This window comes from Poecile atricapillus, chromosome 5 (genome assembly GCF_030490865.1).
Source record: "Poecile atricapillus isolate bPoeAtr1 chromosome 5, bPoeAtr1.hap1, whole genome shotgun sequence".
Taxonomy (NCBI): domain Eukaryota; kingdom Metazoa; phylum Chordata; class Aves; order Passeriformes; family Paridae; genus Poecile; species Poecile atricapillus.
The window spans coordinates 23,260,272-23,287,453 of NC_081253.1; the positions used below are offsets into that span (position 1 = coordinate 23,260,272).

Consider the following 27,182-nt stretch of genomic DNA (forward strand, 5'->3'; position numbering starts at 1 on the left):
CTCCATATATGCCTGTGAATATTGGGCTGCATTAACCTTGGAAGCATACAGTGATTATAGAATGGGAAAAGGAAATCCATGAGATTGTCAGAGAATTAGTTCTTTCCCTAAACAACTGTATAGAAAAGGTAAAATCAGTTGCATTAATTACACTAGTAGACAATCCAAGAAATTTTGCTGAAAAGCTTATCAGTAAAGCTAAATTAGCATCCATAAACACAAAGTAAAAATTTGTCTGTTGAAAAATAAAATTCTAAGTTTAAATTTGACATGTTAAATGCTTGGCACATGTGAAATGTGACAAATTTCTTTACATTTTTTTCTCACACTTTACAGAACATGCCCACTGACAGTGCTGAAGATATGTGAGTTATTTGAATAGTTACTCAACAGTGACCAGTTGACCTCTCTGTTCCAAGCTTTCTGCACACAGAAGAAGTTCCCCCAAATGATCAGTTTAAGAGCAGAGATGACCACTGCAGACATGTATGAACCACAGACAGACACAACAACCAGTCACTGACACAGGTACCACAGTGGCAGTCAAAATTCTCACACGTGTTTTTCTGTTTTTCAGTCCATCACAGCAAAAGAGAAATTTTTAAAGGTGAGAATAAAAGAAACAAGTTTTGCAGCTGATTGCAGGGAACTCCTCACAAATAGGTCGAGGCAAAGCAGGAAGCTGTATCAGAAGTTGATTTCAATGGCTCTGTGTGGTAGGTGCAAGACAGCATTTGAAAGTGTAGTACAAAAGGCATACAAAGGTACCGAGAGCTTTGAAAGTGAAGAATATAAATCTGGAGAGAGAAAAATCAGTACCACAGAAATATTGTAACAAAATTTGCAGCAATTTAAAACAAAAACTATTAAAGTAGATGTAATTAAAGAAGATGTTAAGAAACTACAGCAAAATAAAATCAAGGAGGAAAAAACTTATTTAGTTACACTGTACTTGTAGGACTGCCTAACCAAATCTTGGGATCTACCCTGGAACACAGGCCTGGGGATAGAATGAGAAAACCCACAAATAATTATACTGGAAATAAGAGCTCCTGGACATCTCCTTGGACTGAAATAAGATTTGAAGGGAGGAGGTTATCAGTGATTGAATTACCAGCATGAAAAGAAGGGCCTCTTTCAGTGTATTAGCAGAAAAGTTACTGAATAGAAAGTGAGACAATAGCTCCACTAAGAAAAGCAACTTTCAAAACACTTTTCTTCATAGAAAGCATTTTCTTCTGGTTCACAGTGCTATAGAAGAATAAAGCACACACACAATTAATTGTTCTTATGATGGTAAAGATGAACACTTTGAGTAATATATACTATAAAGACAATAGCAGGACAGCAGTTAAGTTACTAGCGGTCACAACCTTTACAGATTTCTAAGTTCTCTGTCCTGCATCTCAGCATCACTCACAAAACCCTCCAACAAAATAAACAACAAAGAGCATTAGATTACTTCTTCACACTCATTAAGATGGAGTTAGCAAACCTTGATGAGGTATTTCAAAATATTTTTTGTTCTATCTGCACATTTGTTGGATAATGAGGTTCTAATGGCTGTCAGACAAAATACCTACTTTCTCACCAGTTGTGCAGTCTACTGAGAAATGAGGCTGAAAAACCCGTAGGGCTCTGTTCTAGAAAAATTCCACTGCAAACCTACATACAAATTAGACAGCACAGTGTGCTATTAACCCTTTGGTTACTTTTAGTTTTTGCAAAATGTTTTTTCTTGTACTTCAGGCATGTATGAAAAAGAGCTAAATTTCATATAATGAAATAAATTTGTTTGACACATTCTGAATTTTGTCTCTATACAAAAACAAGAAAAAAATGGAAGCTATAAATATGAAGCTTTTCCTCTCAAACACAAATGTGCCCTCAAATATGCCGCAACATATTTTCTCAAGATACTGAAGCTACATCAAGGAATGTCAGGATGGCTGTGCAATATTAGGTGAACTTGGTAGCTATGATTATTTGATTAACTGCATCCCCACTCTCCAACAGGCTGAACCCCAGTATCTTTTTTCACTTCAGAAGTATTGCTTTCATGGCTATGTTACAGCAGTGATGTTGACAATTTCTTAGATATTTTATTTCTGATTTAGCATACCAAAAACTCTTACAAGGGAACCTGGATTTTCTTCAGAGTATGAAAATATTTGTGCTGATCAGAATAAAGATGTAATGTTAAAAAAGGTTTGCTTTTGCAATTTTGGTTGGTTTCATTTTTATGAAAGTGGACTGATGAGAATTAGAAAGTATTAGGAAGTATATGTAGTTCTGCAAGTGTAAAACCTTGCCTTGCAAAATCTATCCCTGTACCTATCTGCACAATTTCCTGAACTGAAAGTTCCTGCTGCTTCAATTATTGGGTTGTCAGAGGTGATCCTGCTGTATTGCCTATGATTTTTAATCAATTACTTACACATTTGGAGATTCTTAGGGAATTGATTTAGTTTGGCTGGCTAGTGTCTGTTTTACAAGACAAGATCAAGAAAAAACTGTATGCACTCACCAGCAGGGGAAGAAAAAAAAAGATACGTTGGCACATATGTATAGAATATATAGCAAAATAACTGCAAAATTGTTATATATAACCAAAGGGCATTCACATTTCAAAAGCTACATTAAATAAGAATTTAATACTTCAACACAAGGCAATTTCTCAGTACAAAAGCTAGAGGAATAAAAAGGGTTGATTTTGTACTGTTAGCCAAAATGCAGGAGTGTATGTAGTATGTCTGGAGAAAACAAACTTTGAACACTCAAGGCCATTTGTGCTGCATCTTCACATCACCTGCTGATCTTTAATAACATTGTACAGAATGCACATTGTATCAGACTTCTCTTTTTCTAATTTGAAAAAAGATTATTACAATTTTCAGCTTCCTCCTCCTCTAGTTTTTTAGACTTAATAGGGTGAACAAGTTACTGTGGCAAATGCAGCATGTTACTACTGGAGAAAATAAATTTGTCTACAAACACCAATACAGAGCAATTTCCTAGTGTACAATGCCAACATCTAATTTCTCAGTGACATATTGACAGGTTGGGAAAACTATCACTAGAAATTTATTCTTAAAACTCAGCAATATCAGTAGCAGTACAGTGCTGGTAACAAAAAGAAAGTGGATCTAAACCACAGCTAGCAAGTATGAATACTAATTTAAAGAGTATCCATAAAGTGAGATCATCTAAAAGCTCAGTCTTCCAGGGTCCTGTTGCTTTAATAGCCAGGCATATTTAGTTTCATCTTTTCTGAGCTATGCCAGACTGTTCAGCTTGGAATAGGAAAATTTGTGAGTTGGAAAATTTTAATACAGTGTAATCAAAGCTTGAAATACAGTATAAGATTTGCTATAACAAAATATGGCTCTCCTCTGGGTGAAAGCAAATTTTTTTCTGCTAGATAGAAACTTTTCTTTTTCTGACATTAGACATCTATTATTTTGAAAATATTTTATATTCCCATTCTAAATTCTGCTACATCTATTTCTGATGTCCTGGAATGCAAACTTGCTATAGTATTGTACTATCTTTTAAACTTTTCAATAATGTAGGAATGCTTAGAAAAATAACTTTCAAAGATTATAATAAACATACAGTATCTTGCCCAAAGATCCTTCACTTCTGCTTAGTCTCAGTTCATTATCTCATCTGTAAAAATAACATGATGACTCCATCATTTACGAATCTGAAATATATTACTAGAATTATATTTCACTTCTGCTTGTGCAAAACAAAATCTTAAAACTTTATGCTCAGATGCTGAAGTGCTTTGGAACTTAATATGAAATTTATGGGCGTCTAAATAAAAGAATCAAGGAGAACTGACACACGCTGCAAGTAAATTCTCGTGGACCTGTGTCTGAACTACTCACTTGGTACTTGCCCAGGCAGAACTGCAGTTAAAGTCAGCTATGAAACACTCATCTTCATTTCAGTTAAAAGACATCTATAATTGTGCATTCTCACCCACTTCTGTAGCTGGTTTGTCTGAGCACTGTGAGTAGTCAGTCATGCCCTCAAGATTTGACAAATAAATTGCATTTCAGATATAACTTGTCTAACCAACATTAAAATATTTTCACTTGCCTTGAAAACAAGTAATAAGGAAATAATGAGTAGCCTACTGTTCGTATAAATAATTTTTCTACTATAGGAAGTGAAGTATATTTCCCCCTTCACCACTGAAGCAGCATTGGTACTAACCCATTATTTTATATTTGGACACTAAATTCATTCAAGGGCTCAGAGAAAAGGAGAAAACAAATTTTGCAGCTTCAACACAGCCTTTAACTTAACACAGCTGAACACAAAGAAAACTGTATTCAACTACCAATTGTATGAATAATCACCGGAATCCTGTTATTTATTCTCTGATACTAGTCAAAAATACATATCTGGTATCAGAAGAACTGCCTTATTTCCTTAGGAACATGCTGCTTCAATAAGTGTTGTGAAAGTATTAAATACAATTGAAATTATTCCTCCCAGGGTTGCTTAAAAACCCAACAGAACCAGCAGGTGTCTTTTTAGCAAGTTATTTTGTTACTTCATACTCACCATCATTCCATTATCACCATCATCCTATTAAAAAAAAAATCCTCTTGGGATTTTTTCAATAGATTTTTTCAATAGACAATTCTATATTCAATCATTTACAGAACAAACAAGAAATACAGATGCCTGATTTCACAGTATGATAGAGGTGCTGAAAGATTCAATGTATATGAAAGGATTCTTTAAATGACCACATTCATCTAGCTAAAAAAAACCCGTAGCTGATAGCATCCCTGGCTCTGTTGCCATCATCCAGCACCAGTAGCAGAGTCAATTTTGCTGGGCCAAATGCCTATCTCTACTTCTTGAAGAAGGAAAAGCTTTGTATCATTTTTAAGCACACTAGTAAAAAAAAAAAAATGCCATGAAATTCACATTTTTAGAACTTGAGTAAGTAGAAATACTAGAGCTATACAGTTTTAATGATGCTCATGAGTGCTCAGACACAGAGCAGAACACCCAAAATAGTCTTATTTCACCTTACAATATATTTTTGATCTTAAGGTTATGCTGATTTTACTGCAGGAAAAGAAAAACCTTACCATTCCTTCAAAAGAAAGTTTCATGTATTTCTGATTGCTATAATAACTGGTGAGAGACAAGTTTGGCCTTTCCCAGTTTGATCAAGAATTGCAGCAACTCATCAAAGTATGTGTGTCAGCTCCACACATTTTTTAGTTAATGGCACCAATAATCAGTTTTCAGTAGATGCAGAATTTGAAACCTGCTAGCATTATAGACAGACCAGGAGCTCCCAGGAGCTTATCAACAGCAAAATGCACAGTATGACTGGTTTTCCATTCAGATTTAGACACACATAGAAAGATGAGATTTGAATATCCACTTTTTAAAAGTATGAACAGTAAGGCTGGCCGGGAAGAAAGTGTTTCAAGATCCCAACCTATTATGATTTCCTGTTATCAGACTTTGACTTGCTAATTTTTCTTTTGGCTCATCTTTCATCTTAAGAGCATAAATCAAACAGCAACTTCCTAAAAGAGCTGCTGAAATTACCTGCCAAAAGATGCCCAGAAGCTATTTACTATTAAATCAAATACAGTCATTGCATGTGCCATGGAAGTAAGTATATATATGGTACTTGCAACAGGGTAACTGTGATGAATTTATGCGTATTTATTACTCATACTTTATATTATCAATTGTAAATGCACTGTGGTCAAGCAGAAAACTCTATACTGTGCCTTTACCTCTGTTTTTGGGGGAGAGTTTCAACAGATGGCAATATAGAAAGGTCTTCGTATGGCTGTGAAACACTGAATCAAAAAGGAACACAGCTTACCATCCTCAAAGAATGTAATGGAAAAATGCCCTTGAAATGACTCTCCTTGGTGGCTGAATCAGATTGAATTTACTACTTAGTTGACTGTAAACTAATACCTTTATCTAACAGAAATATGCCTGTGCTTAGCAGGCACTATCTGAATCCACATAAACACAGATGCATGGTTATTTTATAGAGCATAGCTTCAGCAGAACTCTTTATGTCAGCATAAATGTGAAGAACTGATGAGACTCATCAGTAGCTTTTGAAGGAGGCCAGACATAAGCACAAGCATGTTTGAAGGGCATAACGCAGAACCTCTAAATAGGGCACAATGACACTGGGGGGCACCAAACCAAACACATCTTTGTCCTGTTTCTCTCAGAGCCTCTCCCTACCCTTGCACCACCCTCAAAATTCAACTTTGTCACAACCTTTTTGGAGGTCTAGAGAACTTTGGTACATTACACAAAATTATGAGATTGAAGAATAATTAGAAACACTGTAGCTTTGAGGTTTTTACAATGATTATCTGTGTGACAAATAACCTTGAATTTCCCTGGACACATACACCACAGTTCAGCTGGGAAGGCTGTATGTCTCTGGCTCCTAGCTACTTTTGAAGGATCATATAAGAAACAGTTTATTTGAGCTATATAAACAAGCCATTCCTTTAAAATGTGTGGAAAACAAGGGGGTGAATGGAAACATGCTAAGGTGAAAAGGGACTTTGCTAAGAGATCTGGTAGCATTTTTTTGCATTAGTCCAAGTAGAGTTGCATATGTAAAAGTTTAGAATTTAAGCACTGTCAGAAAGATTTTTAAAACAAGCAATGAGAGCAAGATGAGTAAGGAAGAGTTCTGATAGTGGATTTGTGACATAGGAACTGAACCCTCCACTGGGACATTTCACCTCATTGGTAGTTGTTGAATACACAGCACTAGCAACAGGGACATGGGAGAAACCCAGACCATCATAAGCTTCCTGAGTAAATGTGATTCAACATGTTGCATGCTACTTTAGGAATAAAAGAAAAAAACAGTCAGTTTCATTGTGAAAGCATCCACAGATAGCCCTTGATGAACTAAAACCCACAGACAAGACTACAAAGTCAACTTTTCTAAGTCTGATAAAGCTTGGAGTTGCCAATCCTGTCTAACAGGACAACTAATTACCGTATGTCTACACAACAACAAATAATTTATTAGGTCCATCAACAGGTCCAGGTCATTTTCCAAATGTGATCTAGTTCACTCAGTGTCAGACACTGCGCCACACTCTGGCATGACAATGTTCCTCAGAATAACCTCCAGCTATTTTGAGTTATGCAGCTGTAGAGACTGGAATAACCCTCACAGGACCCACTTAGGATCAAGAAGCTGGCAAAAAGCTTGGCAGTCACAGCCCTTTCCCACTGTTCTTGCCATTCACAGCAGATCAGCCCATGCTCATACACTGGAACGTCATCACTATGACCCTGTGCACTGCCTGTTGAGCTGTCCTGAGACAGTGCCCCAGAGCAAAGCAGTAGTACAAAGGGTCAGGATTTGAAAGAGGTTCTAGCAATTGGCCTAGTTAGGTATTTAACATTCTCTGCTCCTCTACCAGCTGAACAAAATGGGGTTCCATAGAGCATCCAAAGGGTTTATCTCTACCTACTAATTCCCAAGGAGCAGCGTCTTCTGCTCTTACTGCAATGAAGACTGAACTTGAAATGCCCATACCTATCATTCCACAAACAGGCACAAGGCCAATAGAGCATACAGAGAATGATCAAAGGCCAAAAAAGATTATCTTTTATAATCTGAAATACGATTTTGACTCAAGTAGTTTAAAACAGTTGCGTTTACTTTCCAATTTTCATATCAAAGCAAAATGCAAAGAAGTTGATACCACATCATTTGTATGCTTCATTTTGAACTATTTATTTTAATTTAGAGGCAGGATCAAAGAACTCCTCTTTGCTTGGTAAGCAAACAGTGACATTTCAATCCAGTCATTATCATATGCATTCCTGAAGGATTCATCACTGTAAGCATCTAGACTATGCTGACCTGGGGTCACAGACACTATCTTCTATTGCATTCTTAGAGCTATATTTAAACCACACTTCAAATATTCTAAACAATGTTGTGTACTGGGTATTACCCTTGCCCTTTCCTAAATCAATGCTGTACCTACATGTATCCTTCTGTGCAGCCATCTTGAAAACCCTGAACTTCCACTGGGAGGGAGGGGAATCTTTGCCACCACGCTGAGCTTGCACGGCTAAGCTTTGGTAGTGGGAGGGCTACAGAGGTGGCTTCTGTGACAAGCTGTCAGAAACTTCCCTTAAGTTTGGCAGAATTTGACTCACGAGCTTCTTGCTGTATTTTCTCTCCCCTGCCCAGCTGAGGGGGGAGTGGTAGAGTGGCTTTTCTGGGCACCTGGCATCCAGCCAGGATCAACCCACCACAGCAAGAGCAGCTCCCAGTGCTATTAACACTGCTGTTCTGTAACCACACCTCACAGCAGCTACAAAAAAGCTTGCAGGGTCACAGTAGTGATTTTCTAGCAGATTGAACTGTAGACATTACTGGACTTTTCCTGTGTGGTTTGACAAATTGTGTGGGAGACAGGTTATGGATACATTCCTTATGGCCACCTCCAATCTGCAAGTACCTATCAGGACAAGCAGAGATGGCTCACCTATAGTAGGAGAGAAACAACTTTGTCATACAATCTGTGGTGATTTTTTTCCTGTCTACAGAGTGAATGAGGTAGAGTGCTGGTATTTACAAGTACCAATAAATATTTTCTGAACAGCAAGGAGTTGTGAGTTTAGACAATGAGATCACATAGTAGACTAACAAAGTTAGAGGAGCAACTAGTTCAGCTAAACCCATTGATAAACACTCAGGGTGCAGCCACCTGCACTATTCCTGCATTGTGGCTTTATCATTTTATGTTTGGTGATGATCAATTTACAAATGCCATTTCCAAGTCATACTGTGTTATTAACAAAAGCAGCACTTTCTCTCACAGTGTGGACACTGTCATGCTCAGACCACAGTCATACCTTTCCACTTGGCTGAGGCCACTTCTGTCTACAGGAGCCTTCTGGAAATATCCCAAAAAACCTGAAAGATTAATTTAACTTTTGTAGCTCTACCAGAAGCCATTTCTCAAAATGAAAGGAACAGCTGTAGAGAGACCACTGCATCATATGTTTTGAAAAATAAGGACTGGATGCATTTGTGTTTTGCCTTGGATAGATTCATCACTGGCTGTGAAATTATTTTTCCTGTTAGTACTACAGTGGTGACTTCTGACAAATGTTTTGGACTTCATGCTATGTCTGAGTCAAAGAACACATGGCTCTAGCAAACTTAACCTGACATTTTAGTTCAATATTTAACAATTGTTCTGACTGGAGAGCTCCAAATCATTCATCATTATCTCATTCAAAATGACAGCTCATGAGAAAGGGTGCTACTCATGCCTGTTGTGCCTCTTTATTAGCAGACCTACATAAAAAAATAATTGCAGATTATCAGTTTACTGTAATGCTCCCTACCCTTTCTGCACTAATACCCACGAAAATACAGCAGAGAAAAAAGATCCCAGGAACTTATAACTGTCTTCTCTGTTTAGCTTCTCTTTCTACTACCCTTTCAGACACTAGAAAAGGACACCAGAAATTATTTACTACTTGAACGTTTCTCAGGAACTCTCCCAAGTACAATGGCTAAACAACAGGTTCCCAAGTGGTAGAACTTAATTATCTTCCTTGATTTCATTTAGTTTATGTACTTCCAAAGCAATCTTTTCAGACTAACAGCACACATACACACTTTCAACTGTCCCATCCTGAAGGCAGAGTCCCTGGTCAGTCAGCAGGTCAAGCAAAACAGAGCTCATGCGGCAGCATCTTTCAGGATAGACCAAAAGTTAGGACTGCTCTTCTACCTAGATGCCAGTTTTTATCCAACTTATAGGATTTATAGGATTTATTTATAGGATTTATAGGATTAAAATCTCTAAATCTCTTTTTTTGTTGTTTTTTGTTTACACACAAACTGAAATTCTTAGTATTAGAGATATTCTAAGGAAAATTAAAATATTCCCAAAAGCTTAATATCTAGTACTAACGCATTTCTCAGAGAATGAAAACTGTGTTAAAAAGATTCAGAAAATATGTTATATGTTAAGTTTTTGCTCCAAAGCAAAAAAAACCAACCAAATAAAAAATCTCAAAAAACAAACAAACAAAACCAAAAAACAAAACCAAACAAAAAACCTCAACTCAAAAAACCCCAAAAACTAAAACCAACCTAAACCCCTCCCACAGAAAAGCCCAAAACACTACCCAATGGCAACTTAGTGACTGTTTCATTTGCAATAAGCATTATGTTAAGGAGATAAAGACATGTCAAAGAATAGATAGGCAATAGTATCCGTAAGGGAAACTGTAGCTGAACAAAACTATGGTTTGTTCCAAGTCTGGTAAAAGCCCCAATCTTCAAGTTGTTCCCCATCTCTGTGACCAGATTTTCCTACAAATACAGAAAATTTGCTCCAAATTCAGGTTCCTTCCTCCCAAACATCCCATCCTCAGTCTCCTGTACAGCAGCAAGAGGCTCTGAGGAGCCTATTCTCCACAGAGTGTCCCACTGTTTTCCTGATGGGAAGAAAGTGTTTAACTAAATTGCCACTGGGATTTATTTTTAATGTAGAAACAGTTGCAGTGGTGTAATCCAACAGACACAGATGGTAATCTATCTGATTTGTACAGAGCAATTAATAACATAACAATAACTGTCAAAACAGGGCAATTAAAAAAATACAAAGAGCAGGTTTCCCTTTTGACTGGTTATATTATTAATCAAAAACTGAATGTAGATTTTAGATACACTGCAGAGGAAAGAAAATAATTCAATTCAGACCTCATAGTCTGGCAAAGGAAACACAAAACAGCTCCAGATGGTTTCTGGAAGAGAAAGATGGAGTTTGAAAAAGATGACGAAACTTTTGCTACCTGGACCTCAACATTTGTCATTGGAGAGGGAAGGCATTATAAAATTCTGTTATTGCAAATGAATTCTTAACATTTTAAATCCTCTAAAGTCTTAATTGATATTTTGCTTCAGCAGTTGTCTGGTTCTCATCATGTACACCTGGAGAAGTAAGCTATCTTAAACAGTTATTTTTGATATTTCAGAGAATAAAATATTTATCAAATATTTTAGATCTCTTTCTGTTCAATAGTCCACCTTATATTTAGATCAGTGGCAAACTGCTACTGTTTTATAGTAGCATGTCTTGTTTACCTGAAGATGCTACTTGGACTGAGTTCATCTCTCTCAAAACTAAAATGTGATTTGCTAGGAAAATCAACTCAAAATTTGGCACCCACTGTCACTGTTAAGGACCCACAGATAGTTTTGAAGCTGCTGTAAAAACAGCAGGATGACAAATAGTCACTGATACTTTGAGTTGGATTTTTTTTGTTGTTATTTTTAATGCACATGTCAAAAATGTTATTCACCTCACAGCACCTGAGTCAAGATCAGCTCTGCTGAAGAGGATAATAAATGGCTCCCTAGGCAGAAGCAAATTTATCAGCAGTAGTCTACTGGACTGACAGTTGGGTAATCCACAGTAGGGGCCCCCTGAATAACACTGTCAGCGGGTTCATGAAAGTCTCCTGTTTCATTCAGTAATACAACACTGACAGAGCAGAAACTCAATCAATTCCACCACTATTAATGTTGCTGATCTTCCTTAGATTACTCATCTGGAGGGTAGAAAAGCAAAAGAAGTGATGTTGAAGCACTAATGAGCTGTGAAAGTCAGGAAATACCCAGGCCTCACATTCTGTAGGTGTGTTTTCCTATTAGAGCAACATTGTTTCATTCAGAAAGGAAAAATTTCTTACAAAGGTTTCTTGTGCTTCAACTAAATATATAACCACAGAATTAACCCTTCACCCACATCCATCCACTACAGCCAAAAAAAATCTATACTTTATAACAGTAAATTTCATAAGTTTAAAAAAAATACACTTTAGCATTCAGGCCCACCAGTTGTTTCACAGACATGCAAAAGCAATTTGAGAGTATCAAAACAAATCAATTCTATACGCAAAAGCATCGTAAATAATTTTAGAAAAGACAAGTTTTGGATCACTATCATGCAACCAAATTCTCTCATACAAACACAAAAAAAGGAGAAAGTAAAAGATGTATAGAACAAAAAGTTTTCATTGACCTGATTTGTCAGAGATGTTGGTTGTGACTGGCGTGGTGGAGCAGCCCGTGTTAACCTTTGCGCTGTCCTTGGAAGTACCAACTTTGGGTTTGTTTTTCGTTGCCTCTAGTGCTTTGACCTTCTTGGCATGTTTACTTCCTTTGTAGTGGGCCTCGGCCTGGCTCTACAAAGGAGAACAAATCAGGCTCACTTTTTTTTGCACTTGTATATAATACAATGGATAACAAGGCAGAAAAGTGACACTTTCAATAGTAGGCACCGTATTATTCTACCTAAAAAATTCTAACAGCTTTATAATAATGCTTCTCGTGGATGTAAGTTCTTATATATTCCGATGACAAGATTTTAATGAATGTTGCATGTTTTCAGTAACTTGGAAAAAGAGGCTTCAAGATTACATAAAACTCTGTCACTCCTAACATAATTCTTTGCTTCTATGGTGCTTAAAGATTTAAAGGACTATACAAATGTAAACACATCCAATTCAGAAAGATGCTACTCAATTTTCATGTAGTGTTCCCTAGTCTTTATTGCTTGCAGTTAAAAAGATGTACTCTGCTGAAACATGATTAAATAATCCATTTTCCCTTCTTTTTGATCCAGTACAGATTTCATAAAATAATTTCACCTTCATATAACAGCAACTGAGACAATTGAAAATTGAAAAAATATTACTTCACTATTAGATCAAACAAGAAGGGTTAAAATGAGGAAACACTACACCTGTAAACTTCAGTAGACCCAAGTACAACATAGAAAACTAAATACTTGTCAGTCTTGATTGCTTTATAAATTGCCTTGAATATTACTTTTTAAATACTAAGAAAATTTGAACCTGAAGGACAGAGAGAAGAGGAGCTTTTAAAATTATTATTATTTATTTTGCCTTAATCTGCCCAAACAGAACAGTAGAATTATGTCCTGAGATGTTTACTTCACCTTTGCCTTAAAACTATCTTCAGAAACTAGGTCAGTGTTTTTGAAATTGCACAGCTAAAGCTAGACACATAAATATCTGCCCAATTTTTCAGAAATATTGATTCCCTTTCATTGTTCCTGACTCTATATAATCAGGCCACTTTGTCAGAAGCAAAACTAAAGAACTGTATGCTTAATACAAACTCCAAAGCTTGGAAATTTCAGCTAATGAATTTAAGTCTTTTTCTTGACTTCTTAATAAATTAATTTACCAAATAATGGGCAAGAAAAAAGTCCTATCCAAAAAAGTCTGTTTTCATTACATTGTAGTCTTCAGCAGTAGATTTGCATAATTAATATTTCTGAGCACAATTTCAAAACATTATTCCAGGCATACCACTAGGTGCCTCTATTGAAGGTTACATATTAACCAAATAAGTTAATATTGTTGTTTACTTCAAATTAAAGCACTCAGAGAAAGCATGCTTCTTCTAAGCACATCTTGGCACCTGGCCTGTAAAAACATCAGTGCAAGTAAACTTTCACTGTGTTCATGCAAAACCATTCTCTCTCATCAGTTGATTATCAACCATTTAGTTTGCTGTGTTAAGTGAAGCAAGCCATGAAACAAATCATGTGAGTTTTTACAGAAAGCAGTTATAACATCTAAGATGCTTGAACTCCATGAAGAGTGCTGCCGTAATGAGGAAAATTGTTTTAAGATCAGCAGAAATGGGCATTACAATACAGTCACCTTGGGACAGCATGTAATAACAGCTTTATCGTATGGTAGAGTAGAAGTGAAGAGTAGAAACAGCCAGAGCAGGCAATAGAACTGCATGTTGGAGTCCTCACACAAGTTACTGGCACCATTACACTGATGGAGAATTGTTGCTAAAATAGAGGAGTGAAGTTCTTACACACCAGAACTTCTTAAGTGATCATACAGCCCATGAAACACAGTGCTTTCCATCTCAGAAGGACAGTGTGTGTTGTGGGTACATCTTTCCTTTCATAGGAGATTTTAGTAAGCAAGCATTCAGTAAGAAAGGCTGCTAGATTAGTTTTATTTTGAATTCCTCTGAAAGTGAGATGTCTTTTAAAAACTTTCTTATAAAAACAGTGAAGAGTTTACTCATCAATTGCTATTAAAATATTTTTGGATTTTAAAACCTTTGAAATATTAACACTCATACAAACACAATTTAATGATTATAAAGAAACAACTAACCAGCTATACCACTAGTACTACGTGCTCTACTTAAAGGGACACTTGTCAACTTCTGGGTTGGATCTCTCCAGTTCTGAATGTGGGCAGAGGAGCATAGTCCTGTTTGTGCCCTGCTATGCCAATGTGCCTTATGAGGCACAGGAGTCTTGCCCTGCCTCTCTCCACCTTTGCTGGGTTTCATCCATTTCTCTTAAGCTTTGCAATTGTGACACGATGCACTGGAAGGGGCGTTTTCCACCAACAAAATTCAATAAACTATTTACACGTTGTGGTGTACAGAAACGGGAGCTAAAAATTGGAGTGAATATAAATGCCCTTTCAATTCCAATGCTTTTAACTTTTAATAATAGCAAGTACAAGATTGTCCACAAGCATCCTCAAGTTGATGATGTCCCTTTAAATATTTGAACTCTATGCTCTGCGCATATGTGTGCTGTTGATAAGATCATATGCTGCCTGAGGCCAAAGCTATGACATAAGAGACATAAATGCACTCAAGAGAAAGACTTAGTAAGTCAATTCCTTGATAATAAGCCTTTCTGCTGATATTTGCAATAAAAATGCCTGCAATATCAGTAATAACCTACTACAGTCTGTGATTCCCTTCATTCAATCCTCATATAGTGTACATGAGACCTGTTGAGAACAAACAAGCCCAGGAAGAATTAAAATTAAGATTTCCATAATAACAAGCAAAGCTTCATGGACACATGGTGAATGGACTAATTTTTAAGCTTTCTAATTATCATAATCTATCAAATTCATAGTTGTATGTTATAATGCCAAAAAGTATTGCTATGACCAGCCTAAGCAGGGGTATGGAGATGCCATCCTTCTTCAATACTGTTCCAACTAAACCATATTCCTTTGGGGGAAGAGGGGATTCTCCAGGTTGGATTTTAAAGTAGTTAGGGGATGCAAAAATCTACCTTTAAAAAATTGTTTCAGTGCCTCACTTTGTCAGTTAAGTACATACTATTTGTTTCTACATTGACTTTGTCAAGTTTCAATTCCGTGGGCTGGATATTGTTATACCTTTGGTTTTTAGGCTTTTCCAGCTCATCTCTGTTCTGTGAATAGAAACACAGATACTCTTCCCAAGCATGAAGTTAGAGGAGCATTCCTTAAAGTGTTGAAGCAATCTTTCCTAACTACATAAGCACTATTTTCTAGTCCTTTCAGATTCACTTGCAAGGTCAGAGTTTGCTTTTTACGCACTATGTGATAAATCATTTGATTCAGCTGCCTTTCAGTAACTGAAATGCTGTATCACCATGTTCTGTAAACCTTTAGAGTTTTCTGTAGTCATATCAAGCAAAAGAAAAAAGGGCAGCTGAGCCAATCTGAAATTGGAACTCCTGATTATTACGGATACCATTTTTTGTGAGTATTATTTTCCTGATCATTAATAACTCTAATTTTATGAAATATTTGCAAAAGCACCATATTAAAGGCAAACATGTTTGTTCCAAGTCTCACTTAAGACTTGCTTATGACACAAATACAGCAGTAGAGCAGAGGTTATAGCTTTGTCTACTACATCATTGAAATGTTAGACTTATCTTTGAAATAAGCCATGACATACACAATTTTAATTTTTAGTTAGGGCAAGAAGCTGAAAATTTATTTTAAATTGCTCTGGCAATCCAGAGGAAGTTGTGCACACATAGGGTTCAAAAGACGTGTCCATAAAAGAAAGATAGTTTACCACTTTTAATATAAACACCCACTAAAATACAAAGTCAACTTTAGAATATCTTTGGAATACAATATTTTAAATGGATCCTGAAGGTACTTTTTGAACATAATTAAGTACAACTAATTCATGCAAATTCTGTGGCAGCAAAACAATATTTAAGAAAATAAAAAAAAATACAAAAAACCAACATGAAAATCTGTTATCTCAAAACATCTTTCTATACTCATGTACTATAATTATTTTAATTGCAAAATACTTTATTCCAATGTATACAGCTGCATTTGCTGCAGGGGTTAATTAATTCTACAGGAAAATAATTTATCTATGCCAAAATTTAATATTATTTAAATATTTATTTTTCATTTCAAGAAGATTAAGTTCTTGCTTACATCTATTGCTTACATAGTCAGTATTAAACCTCACCATTGAATTATCATTATTACAATTTTTAAATGAAATGCATTATAGGTTAGGAAGACACTTTTTGAGAAAGTGGAATAAAAACTATTTTTATGAAAGAACTCCTTAACTGAAAGGAAAGTTTAATTTTGAATTGAATCTAAAACTGACTGTGGTCTACTAGCTTGATATATATATATATATTGCAATATTTTAAAAAAGAACCTGCCTACTTATCAGACAGCACAGAAGGTCATCAAGTACTGGTTAGTGAGGTTTAATGAACAGGAAAAGCTTTAAGCTGCCATAAATGTGACGTTATGAATCAGAATGCAAAAAATACCTTTGTACTGACAGACCAAACTCCAAAAAAGTGTTTATGCATTTGTCTGGACTACTTTTTGATCAATAGGATGCATCATTTGTGACACTTTAAAAATACACCTACGTATTTGTAAAACCATGGATTAGTGAATAGCTGTATTTGAAACTAAGTTGCAAATAATTAAGAATATAATTGACAAACAATTATGTAATTTTTCCCCATAATTTTTCTAATTAATACACCTTATTTCTATCTACAACTAAAAACTCCCAACCAACCAAACCTTACAAATGTTTTAATTTTTAAGAAAGCCTCTATATTATAAGGATTAATGACCTGGCTGTAAGAAAGGATAGCTTTTTCTGCTCTTAAAAATGATCCAAATGGTCTATTTTTTTTAAATCTGCATTTAATTGGTACTTTCAACTACAAATTATTAAGTTTGAAATCCAAGCACGATGTTAAACTGTGCAACTACATACAAAACATATACAATAGCCTTCTATACTAGACTGCATTTAATAAAACATCAACAATTTAAATTATTTTCTACACATAAATATACTTTTGAAAATAAATGTGAATGACATTAGCATATTGAAGTGCTTAAAACAACCTCAGTAGCTTTACTCTGTAGAAAGTTAAAAATGTTTATAAATCTGCATATACTGAAAGATCTAGATAACCAGGAAACAGGTAGATCATATGGATTAATTGATAGCAGTATTATTTTTAAGGAAACTCTGAACTACAGGCAAGACTGTAGTACAAAAGATTACAGAGTCTTCCCCATCAGGAGCAATGACTGACAGTGTATTTGAAATCCACATGATTAATTTTGACATTTCACAAGCGACAGAATCTACTTGCAATGTGAATGACTAATTAACTGAATTTATTGCTACACAAAGAAACATTAATCTGATGAAAGGCTTGAGTAAGTCTAAAGGTTCAGTGCCTTGAACTGTGTGTGAGATCAAGATTTTTTACGGGTTTATTCAAGTTCAGCTGAAGTAGCCCTTCATTAGGTCTTCATGGAAATAAGACAATTGTACCATCAATTCTTTAGCTGAATGCTTGAATCTGCTACCACATCATCCAGCCTGGAAATTAACATATACAATTAAATATATGTAGATCTGCATGGACAGAAGGAAGGAGAAATGCAGAAATAAAGGGAGACTCTGAAGCATCCATGTGGGAAATGCAGGTTCATGGCTTGAGCTGCACAGTATTAGGTGAGTGCCACAACTCAGCAGAACTGAACATGGTGGCTCGCACCTCCTATTTCCTCTCACTTGCTACTGCAGCTTCCTAAAGCAGGAACTCAGCCTGGATGGGAAATACTCTCAACAGCAATTCTACCTCTAACAGGCTGCCCAGTGAAGTGGTGGAGTCACTATCCCTGAAACTGTTCAAAAACCATCTGGGGTTTTTGGGGATATGGTTTAGTAGTGAACATGGTGGTAACTGGACATGATTATCTGGGAGATCTTTCCCACCCTCAGTGATTCTATCTCAAATCCTGTATTCATTTGGTGTTGATACAATTGGTAATCTCTAATGAAAAAATATTTTATTGAAAATACCACAAAAGCCTCTGCCAGTAGCAGTTCAGCCATGGAAAATGAAACAACTGAAAGACGGAACAGATACATAATAACCCTGAAATCTTCCATTCTGTTATGGACTAGTTATAAAGACAATTTTTTTTCCTGCATATCACAAAAAAAATATTTACATACATTCAAGCTAAAAAAACCCAAACATATTCTAAATATAGTCATAACTTACATTGCAGAAAGAACACCTCTCAACCCCTGTATTCCTGCCCATTTTTATACATCAAGTTGATTACAGTGGTCCCACTAGAGAAGGAAACAAACTGTGCAAAACAGGAGCAGAGAAGTCTTTATGTTTGTAACATATTGTTATATTAATTCACAGCAGATCCTAAACTAGAAAGCTCTCTTAATAGTAAGATATCTACAAAATCTTTGCTTATTTAGTCTACCTGTTAGAAGCATTCTGTAAGAGTATGCACATTTGAGTATATAAATCAGGAAGAATTTAGACTAGAATCATAACTCTAATAAAAATTACATGATAAATTAGGAAGTAGTGTTGAAAAACATACTTTTATCTCATTTGTTATTAATAATAGAAGTAATTGAAGAAATCTGAAAACTTGGCATGTTCATGCATTTTTTACACGAAAGCTATGCATTAGTTTTTCAATTCCACCCTTACGGATATCTAAAACCTAATTGCTCAAAATAGTAAGGTAGATTATTATTGAAAAGAACATGGAAAAACCAAGGAGCTGTGAATATCAGCCATGTCGTAAGAAGTCAACTCATATTTTAAATACCTTACCAAACTTAGTTAAAAGCTCCATTAAATAGCAGTTATTTGAACAGAACTTCCATCATGTTATAACCCTGTACCCTATAATCATGCGGTATTTCTGTCATGTTGGAGCTAACAACTTTCATCATTTTGTCAGTTCTGTCTACAAAACAGAAAATTACCTTCACAAGTTCCTGAGATTTATGCTTTTAATTACCTCCTATCTGCTTCACTACCCTCCATAACCATAGAATCAATATAGTCTTATAAATAAGAAAAATTTAAAATGTTTGACAGAAAACAATGACAGTTCTGTGGATTTTTATGTGATGCTATTGATTATTTTGCTTATTATCCTTTTGACAGCATGAATGCTTTATTTAAATCTGCAAAGTCAACTTTTGGCAATACTTGCCTGGACTTAAAAAATGTCTCTTCTGGCTTTTTAAAAAGATGAATGCTATCATCACATCATCTTTATTAGCTTTAAATATATTCAACAATACGATGACTTTCATTGTCTCTTAATGCCAAATTGTTACATCTGATTTTCTGATTTGCCTACAAAGTGTTTCCTCCTGATTTCTGAGTCACCAATTCAATCACAAAGTCTCCTGATTTTTGAGGTGACACCAAAAATCAGGGCTGACTTGCAGTTATTACCCATACAGCAACACACTGTGCAAACACAAGTTTATTTTCAATCCAGTTATACCCTCTGAACAAGATGGTGCCTACCAGGCTGTACCTGGTACATGTCAATGACATTTCTATAAGAAACAGAAAGTGTGCAGGGGGAAGCAGACACTTATTTTAGGAGCGATCAACAGATGACAAAGTCTGTTTACAAAAAGAACACCACCAAACAAAAATCAGAACAATAACATGTTCTGCCAGCATGACGTTTGCAAGTTTGGACTATAGAGAAGCCTGGCTAATGGAAAAAGAGATTTGATTAATACTGGCATAATTGTACAATGCCAAAGATTCTAAACCTCTGTGGACTATGACAAAATCCTTTGGGTTGGAAAGGGCCCTTAAGAGCAAGTTCAAATGTTAACTCAGCACTGCCATGTTCTCCACTAAAACATGTCCCTACACATCTTTTAAACATCTCCAGTGGATAACGACACCACCACGTCCCCAGAAAGTCTGTCCCAATGTTTGACAACTTCCTTTTGGTGAAGACATTTCTCCTAATATTCAGTCTAAGCCTCCTCTGGCCCAGCTTGAAGCAGCTTTTTCTCATCCTATCACTTGTTTCCTGGAGAAGAGACCGACACCCACCTTGTTCCAACCTTCTTTCAAGTAGGCAGAGAAAGTAACAAGCCAACCCCTGAGCCTTCTTTTCTCTAGGCTAAACAATCCAAACAACCTCAAGGCTAAACAATTAAATAAAAATAATGAGGGAGGAAAGCAGATAAACTACTTGAACACAAGGTAATGATTCAGATGAGGAGAAAAGAGCAATTCTGCAGAAACCAAACTTCCAGCTCTAGAGGCAGGCATCTCATATAATTTGGCATGTCCTCGGGTGTCCTTTGTCAATTAATCAGTCTGTTGTGGATGTCCTGGACACCTCAGATATTTGAAAAGCAAGACACTTAAACTTAGGCACCTAATCCCACCCTGAGTTCCAGCTAGGATATCTTAAGCGGATCATGCAAAAAAATGTTGTTGAAGCAACTTCAGTTATCACTGCTGTGATGTTGCTACTACTTTTACAGATACATTTCCCCTGAACAGTAGTTCAGTCTATTAAGACAACTTTAGTTTGCTGTTACTTCAGAGATGACGTTTTATTTTTCTGTTTTGCAAGACTTTGGATCATTTCTTCTGTACTACGTTTTCTTCTGGAGTTGACAGAGATTGGAAGGGGTATCCAAACTAGTTATATACCAGAATTTATTAGCAGAAATAGACAATCTCCAACTTGACCAAAATGGAGCTGAAGATATTAAAAAGGGACAAGCGAAGTATGATGGTGAATGTCTGTAAGTATGAGTCAAATACTATCATTTCTTTTTTTAGAAGAGGACAGGCATATCAAGTTAAGACTAGATAAAATTTAGACTTTGTACACAGAGGTTTTCTTCATGTTGTATTTTTAAAAATTGAAGAGTGGGAGATCCTGAAGAGTTCAGTTAGAAAATACTGTTCAAGTTATAATATGGCAGAAGAAAAATAATTCTAGGAACTTTATTTTTGAAAATACAGGAGCCATCACTTCAACACATGCTTAATCCCACATTCAAGACAACCTATTTTTAAATATTTAAATTTTAAAATTTCCTCCCATCTCTGATCTTTTGCTGCAAGTAGCTGCAGATCCCTGCTTTTGAATCTGATGCCAGAACAGTCTCACCAAAGCTAAACTTGCAGACACATAAGCAAAAGAAGCCCAAAACCTTTGCAATTCACTGTATTAATTTAGTGGGAGGTTTGACAACTATAAATTGACTAGTATGATTTTTCTTTTTCAGTCTATTGATTCAGACCAGTGAGTGTCCACAGCACAAGGAAAAGATTTCAGGCAAGGAAACCAATTTTCTTGTCACAGATGAATACTCACTGTCGGTGTGTTTCTTGTGCAATTGATAAAATACCACCAGAATGAGGTCAGCATCCTCAAACACCATGCAAGTGAAATTCATTTAGGAGAATAAAAATAAAAACCAAAAAAGACACTTTATAATTTAGTTTTGCCATTTTTATTTCATTTAACTGCATAATTTAGGTCAGAAAAAGTTCAAAGGAATGGAATGCCTATCAACAACAAGAAGGATGTCAGCCTTGTAGAACTAGAAGAAACTGCAAGTGTGGAGTGACTGTACTACAAATGTCATTCTGTAATGTGCTACCCTGAAGTTTTAATGCAGACTGAGTTTGATGCTACTCAAAACCATGTCACATGGTGGAACTGATTTCCTGAAAGATTCAGCAGTTACAAGGTTCACACCTCCCTTCTTCCCCAGTCAGCAAACAAAGAATGGATTGTAAAGATTATTCCATGCCCTGAGAATAATTTCACATTATTTTTGGTCCAAAGGGACCAAAAAGAAAAATACATGCAGAGTCCAGATTTTTATTTCTGCACAGGAGTTTCAACAAGCTAAGAAAGAACTGTGAGTCTGCAGAGCTTGGTTGAAACCCCACTACCATTACCTCAGTGAAATTATAAAAATGCAGATTATGGGGGGGGAAGGTTTTCAAATGTCTATTTGGACAGGCAAGAACAACATCCAAATAAAATAGGTTCTCACTCTCAGAAAAAGAGGCATAGCACATGTTCAGATAAATAATTCTTAAGGTTAAGAACCAGAAGGAAAATTTAGAATCTTATGTATAGCTTCTCAGGAGAAGCTAAGTAACCCAATGAAAGGCTAGAAGGCTTTTAAAATAGAAGTACTACACTATGAAGTCTCATTCTCCAAATATTCCTGGATGCTGAGGTTATGAAACAATTGTGAAATTAGATTTAGTAAATAAGTATTTAAGTATCTTCTGGTATTTGTAACACTGCTATAACCTTAGCACTTTCCAAAATCAAATTTCTATATTGTTAGTGAATGTCCTGATAAACTAAACTGCTGTAGAAAGGTGCTGCATTTCAGCATGTAAAGTCACGGTGCTTCATCATTTCTCACAACCATTCGCTTCAAAAGGATGGTATTTTCTAGTAACTACATCTGAATATATTTATCAAATTTAGGAAGAAAGAGCACACCACCCTATTGAATACACTTGGGCCAAGAAGAAGTGTGGCTATAATTTGCCATGTTTTTATGATGCCACTATTTAAAGCAGAGTATGATATGCACTTTTTGTTCTACTTTGTAAGTCTAGACAGGAAAAATTGCTTGGTTGACAGATGTACAAAATTATATAGCATTTCAGATCTTTGTTTGTTTCAAGCCACTCAGTTGTGATTCAATTTATCTGCCTGAAGTTCTGTTTGTCCACCTGAATGTCAGCACAGACAAAGTGAGTGACTACTCTGGGCACAGGACCCATCATCAGAGGGACCCTGACTTCAAGAGTCAGGAAAGACTAGGAGAGGGAGAGGGAAGAGTGACGACAGCCTGAGCCACTTCAGTGGTGATGGATCCACCTCAGAAGCAAGATCCATGAAGCCAAAGAAAATTAAAAAAAATATTATTGGTTCCTTGATTAAATCCACAAAAGGAGATACCTGGACCAAGTATCAGAGAAGAAAGGATCTTTTTTTCCCCCTTAAATCTTAAAGTATAAAGACAAGCAAACTAAATTTAAAATAATGACTTCTGAGATCAGTTAACTAAGCAGATATTGCCACTTCAAAGGAAGTTTAATAAGCTTGTCAAATGATGACAGATTTAGAAATCAATTTGAAGCTAAGATAGCACTGCTTCAAAATCCTTACCAGCCTAGACAAGAAAGGCAAACTGGGGAAAACACTTTACAAGACACTTTTCAAAGTGCAATGTTAGAGGCAGAGAAAATCAGGGTAATGGGTATGGGTGCTTTACTGCAAATCTCTAGGAGCACAAAATACTCAAAGGCTTTGAGGAGGCACCTGCAAACTGTTTGTGAGACCAAAATTATGCCAGAAAAATATATAATATTAACACATCCCTTAGGGATTTATCCTTACCCTTGAGATAAAAAAAAATAAAATCTGGGAAATTTGGTTTATTTTTATTAACTTCATGACATTAATTAATAGTCTCCAAGAACAAATACATACTCCTTAACTGTCAAAGGTCATAATTTTCTTAGACATGTTTCCTTGAATTTCTTTAATTTTCAAGCTACGTAGGATAAAACATTAAATGGTTATGTATTTAAAAAATACCAGTGTACTCTCTTGTAATGATTATTTTTTCAGATTTACCTCCAGGAAACAATTTCTTTGAATTTCTCATACTCAAAATGACAGCTAGAACTGTGTTTGTATTTATTATAAATGAAAGTTATTGGAAGAGTGACTTTATTCAGAAATGGAAAGACATATCAGCAAGGATGTATAAACAAGAAAAAGCTATTTTTTCTGGAAGGAAAGCAAATATGACCTGGACAACTCATTGGGAAGCTTTTCTGCTTCACCTCCTTTTTAAAAAAAAATCTCAGGCAAACACTTCTTTTTGCATTTCCTCTGGAAGGTTACTGTACCATCAAATAGGATCTCACCTATGGATGTGGCATTGGATATCATGCCAGAGCTATCTAAGAAAATTACGAGTTCATGCTCTATAGATTTCTGCCTCTGAGTGGACAAAATACCAGCCCATCAGTCTGAGCAGAATGTAGGTAGAATTGGAATCATTATTTGGGAAAAAGAGATTTAGTTTAATTATACCTAATGCACCAAATAAAAAAAAAAAAAAAGAAAAAAGGAAACAAAATAGGCAATACTCACATCAGAGTTAAAACGAAGCTGGCAGACATTACAGGAAATTACTTGCTTCTTCTTTGGGGGAATGGACACTCCAAAGGTATGGTTTATGACTGCTTTTTGCACAGGATCCATCTGGAGAACAATAACCAAATTAGAACTTTTCAGGGCAATAAAGAGTACATATAAAAATTAAAAAAACAAACAAACAAACAAACAAAAAAAAACACTTCCAGGAGAAAGCTCTTTTCTTTTCTTTTTTGAGATAAACATGAGAAATAAGACTCCAGCCCTCACAATAATTAGATTTAACATAGGTTAGGGAACTGGTAGCATGCTAAAGCTGATGAAGAAAAGGCAGCTTCATTGTTGCTGTCATCACCAGGTTACTAAACAGGTCTTTCCCAGCCCTGCACATCCTCTGGGCTGCAGGGCCCCACTACCACACCTGAATTGCAAATGAAAGCCCTCCCCTATCACCCACTGCTCCAACAGACATACTACAGAAGCCACTTTTGCACCCTGACAAGTCACTCTCATTTATTTCTATTTGTTTTCCTTTGAGTGATAAATATTAGCACTTATTTGAAAAATATTCTCTCCTGGAGATCTCTTTGTGAAAGGAGGTCCTTTGCAGGCTCCCTTACAAATACCACTTGCTGGGAAAAGAGGTTGCAATCCCCAAGCATTTCCATGCAGAACTGATGAGTGACAGAGCCCATGGGAAGGCTGAAGTTCAGAGGAACATGAAGGGACTGCTTGTACCAGGAAAGTTAGCACACTTCAGAAAACATTTTAACACTGAAAAAAAGGTGAGGCAAGTGAAAAAACTGAATATGTTACTCCTAAATTTGACTGAACATTTTCAGGAACTCAGAATTGATTACATCTTTGCTAAATATCAGGGCTTCTGTTGGTCACGAATATACTCAGGATCACAGAGCGCTCTGTTGTTAACACTGTGGAACCTGGGGAATGGCACAGGATGATCAGAAAACAGAGTTTATAACTGCTACTGTGTCAAGGCCTCAGTCACATCCCATTCCTCCTGATGTGACATGAATACAAAATAAAATTAATTTCCTGATGCAAAAATATTCAAACATGACTTCTTAATTTTAAAAAAAACCCTAGAATATCTTGATCACAACTGATCCTGCTCTGAGCAGGACATTGGACCAGATGGCATCTGAGACCCCTTTCAACCCAAATATTCCTATGAGCATCTGTGTATGTGTGGTTTCTCATCCTTATCTAAGATAAGCACTGCATTATGAAGAGGAAAGCGAAAAAAATACTGGTTTACAGCAAAAGAGAAAAACTCATTTTCCCATTTTGTTTTAAAACCAGTTCAGAAGAATATAGTTTGATTTCTTATAAATTTAGATTTTTCTGAAGCTTGCTTTGCAACCACAGTGATGATTTTTTCCTTTGCAATACTACTGGAAGAAACCAAACCTGGCTGTTTAATCCCAGGTGATACACAAAGCACACTTGGTGCTAAGCCGACTTGCAAAAGGACAAGAGAACAGCTGAAGTAACTGATACACTGAAGAAATAGAACAGGAAATTACTTACTTCCAGACTTGCTAAACATGAAGATAAAGACTTCAATTTTCCCTTAGTACAAATTTTAAGCTACTGCCCTACTGAGGATTTTCTGGACATATATGTACACACACAAAAAAACAAATTCAAGAAAAACATACTGCATTGTATCTGCCTAAGAAGATATTACCCAAATATATTACCTAACATTAAATACCTTTTTTACTTTCTTTTCTTTTTGAAATGGCTACACATGTTTCTTGCTGCATTCATTTTAAACCAAACGGCATTAGTAATAAATTTTCCAGAGAGGTAATTTAATTTTTATCAGCTTCTGCCACTAAATACTGTATTTTATTGCCACAGGGGTACCACATGACAATACAAAAGTAAAACCACCTCATCTGGAATGATCTACTGAATTATTTAATGATGCATTGCTGTTACAATGAATTGTGACAAAAATCTAAAAAAAAAAAAAACTGAAATAAATGCCCTTGTTACACGTTTCTTCTATTTTTAGGACATAGTGAGCGTTTAAAGTCTAAAAGCTTAAAAACCAACAAAAACTCCCCTTTTTCTGAATTGTACCATTTATGGCATCACTCTACATAGAATATCAAAATTATACATGCAGATTAAAAGTTTTTTGAGCATCCACTTTGTGACAGATATGACAGTCAATATACTATTACATTTACTACACATGTTAAAACACTGCTATATTATTAGGGAAGAGTTGGTTGGATTTTTTCTTAAATGGAAGATATGTTTTACGTTTCAACTTCAATACTAAGTGTTAATCAGTTAATCTAGAAGAAAAGAGTAATGTTCAAAAGTACCTCAACCATTTGGAGTGTCTGAGATCGGTGAAAAGAAACAGCAAAAATACCCACAAGTGTCTGCAGTTCCGTTTGAAACAAAATACAAAGGGAAGAAGCAGTGATCAATGACTCCTCTGTGCATTCCAAATAACAATCCACAGCGCTAGTGCGAGGCAGGGCACTTCACAAGCACACAATGCAGGCTGTGCACAAAGTCCCAGTTTCAAACAGACGTAGCAGCACAGGGACAAAATCCATGAAAATAATACAGCTGGTGCTGCCTCCAGAAAGTACCACTTGTGATCCCCAGGGGAGCGGGTAATGCTCCTTCCAGAGCCCTGCATGCAGGCTGGTCATGATTAGAATTCAAGTGCAACATTAACAATTAATACGCTTTAAATGTATCAG

General features: G+C 35.9%; 1 protein-coding gene across 9 annotated transcripts in view; it reads right to left on the reverse strand.

Annotated features, from left to right (window-relative positions):
* The window catches only part of ZNF385B (zinc finger protein 385B), a 150,225-nt gene that overhangs the window by 11,380 nt on the left and 111,663 nt on the right, over positions 1-27,182 (reverse strand). For all 9 annotated transcript variants that reach the window (XM_058840362.1, XM_058840363.1, XM_058840367.1 and 6 more), the window contains 2 exons: positions 24,427-24,537; positions 12,108-12,270 (listed from right to left, as the gene is read on the reverse strand). In XM_058840362.1, the coding sequence (XP_058696345.1) occupies positions 12,108-12,270; positions 24,427-24,537 (274 nt within the window). The remainder of the gene's footprint in view (positions 1-12,107; positions 12,271-24,426; positions 24,538-27,182) is intronic.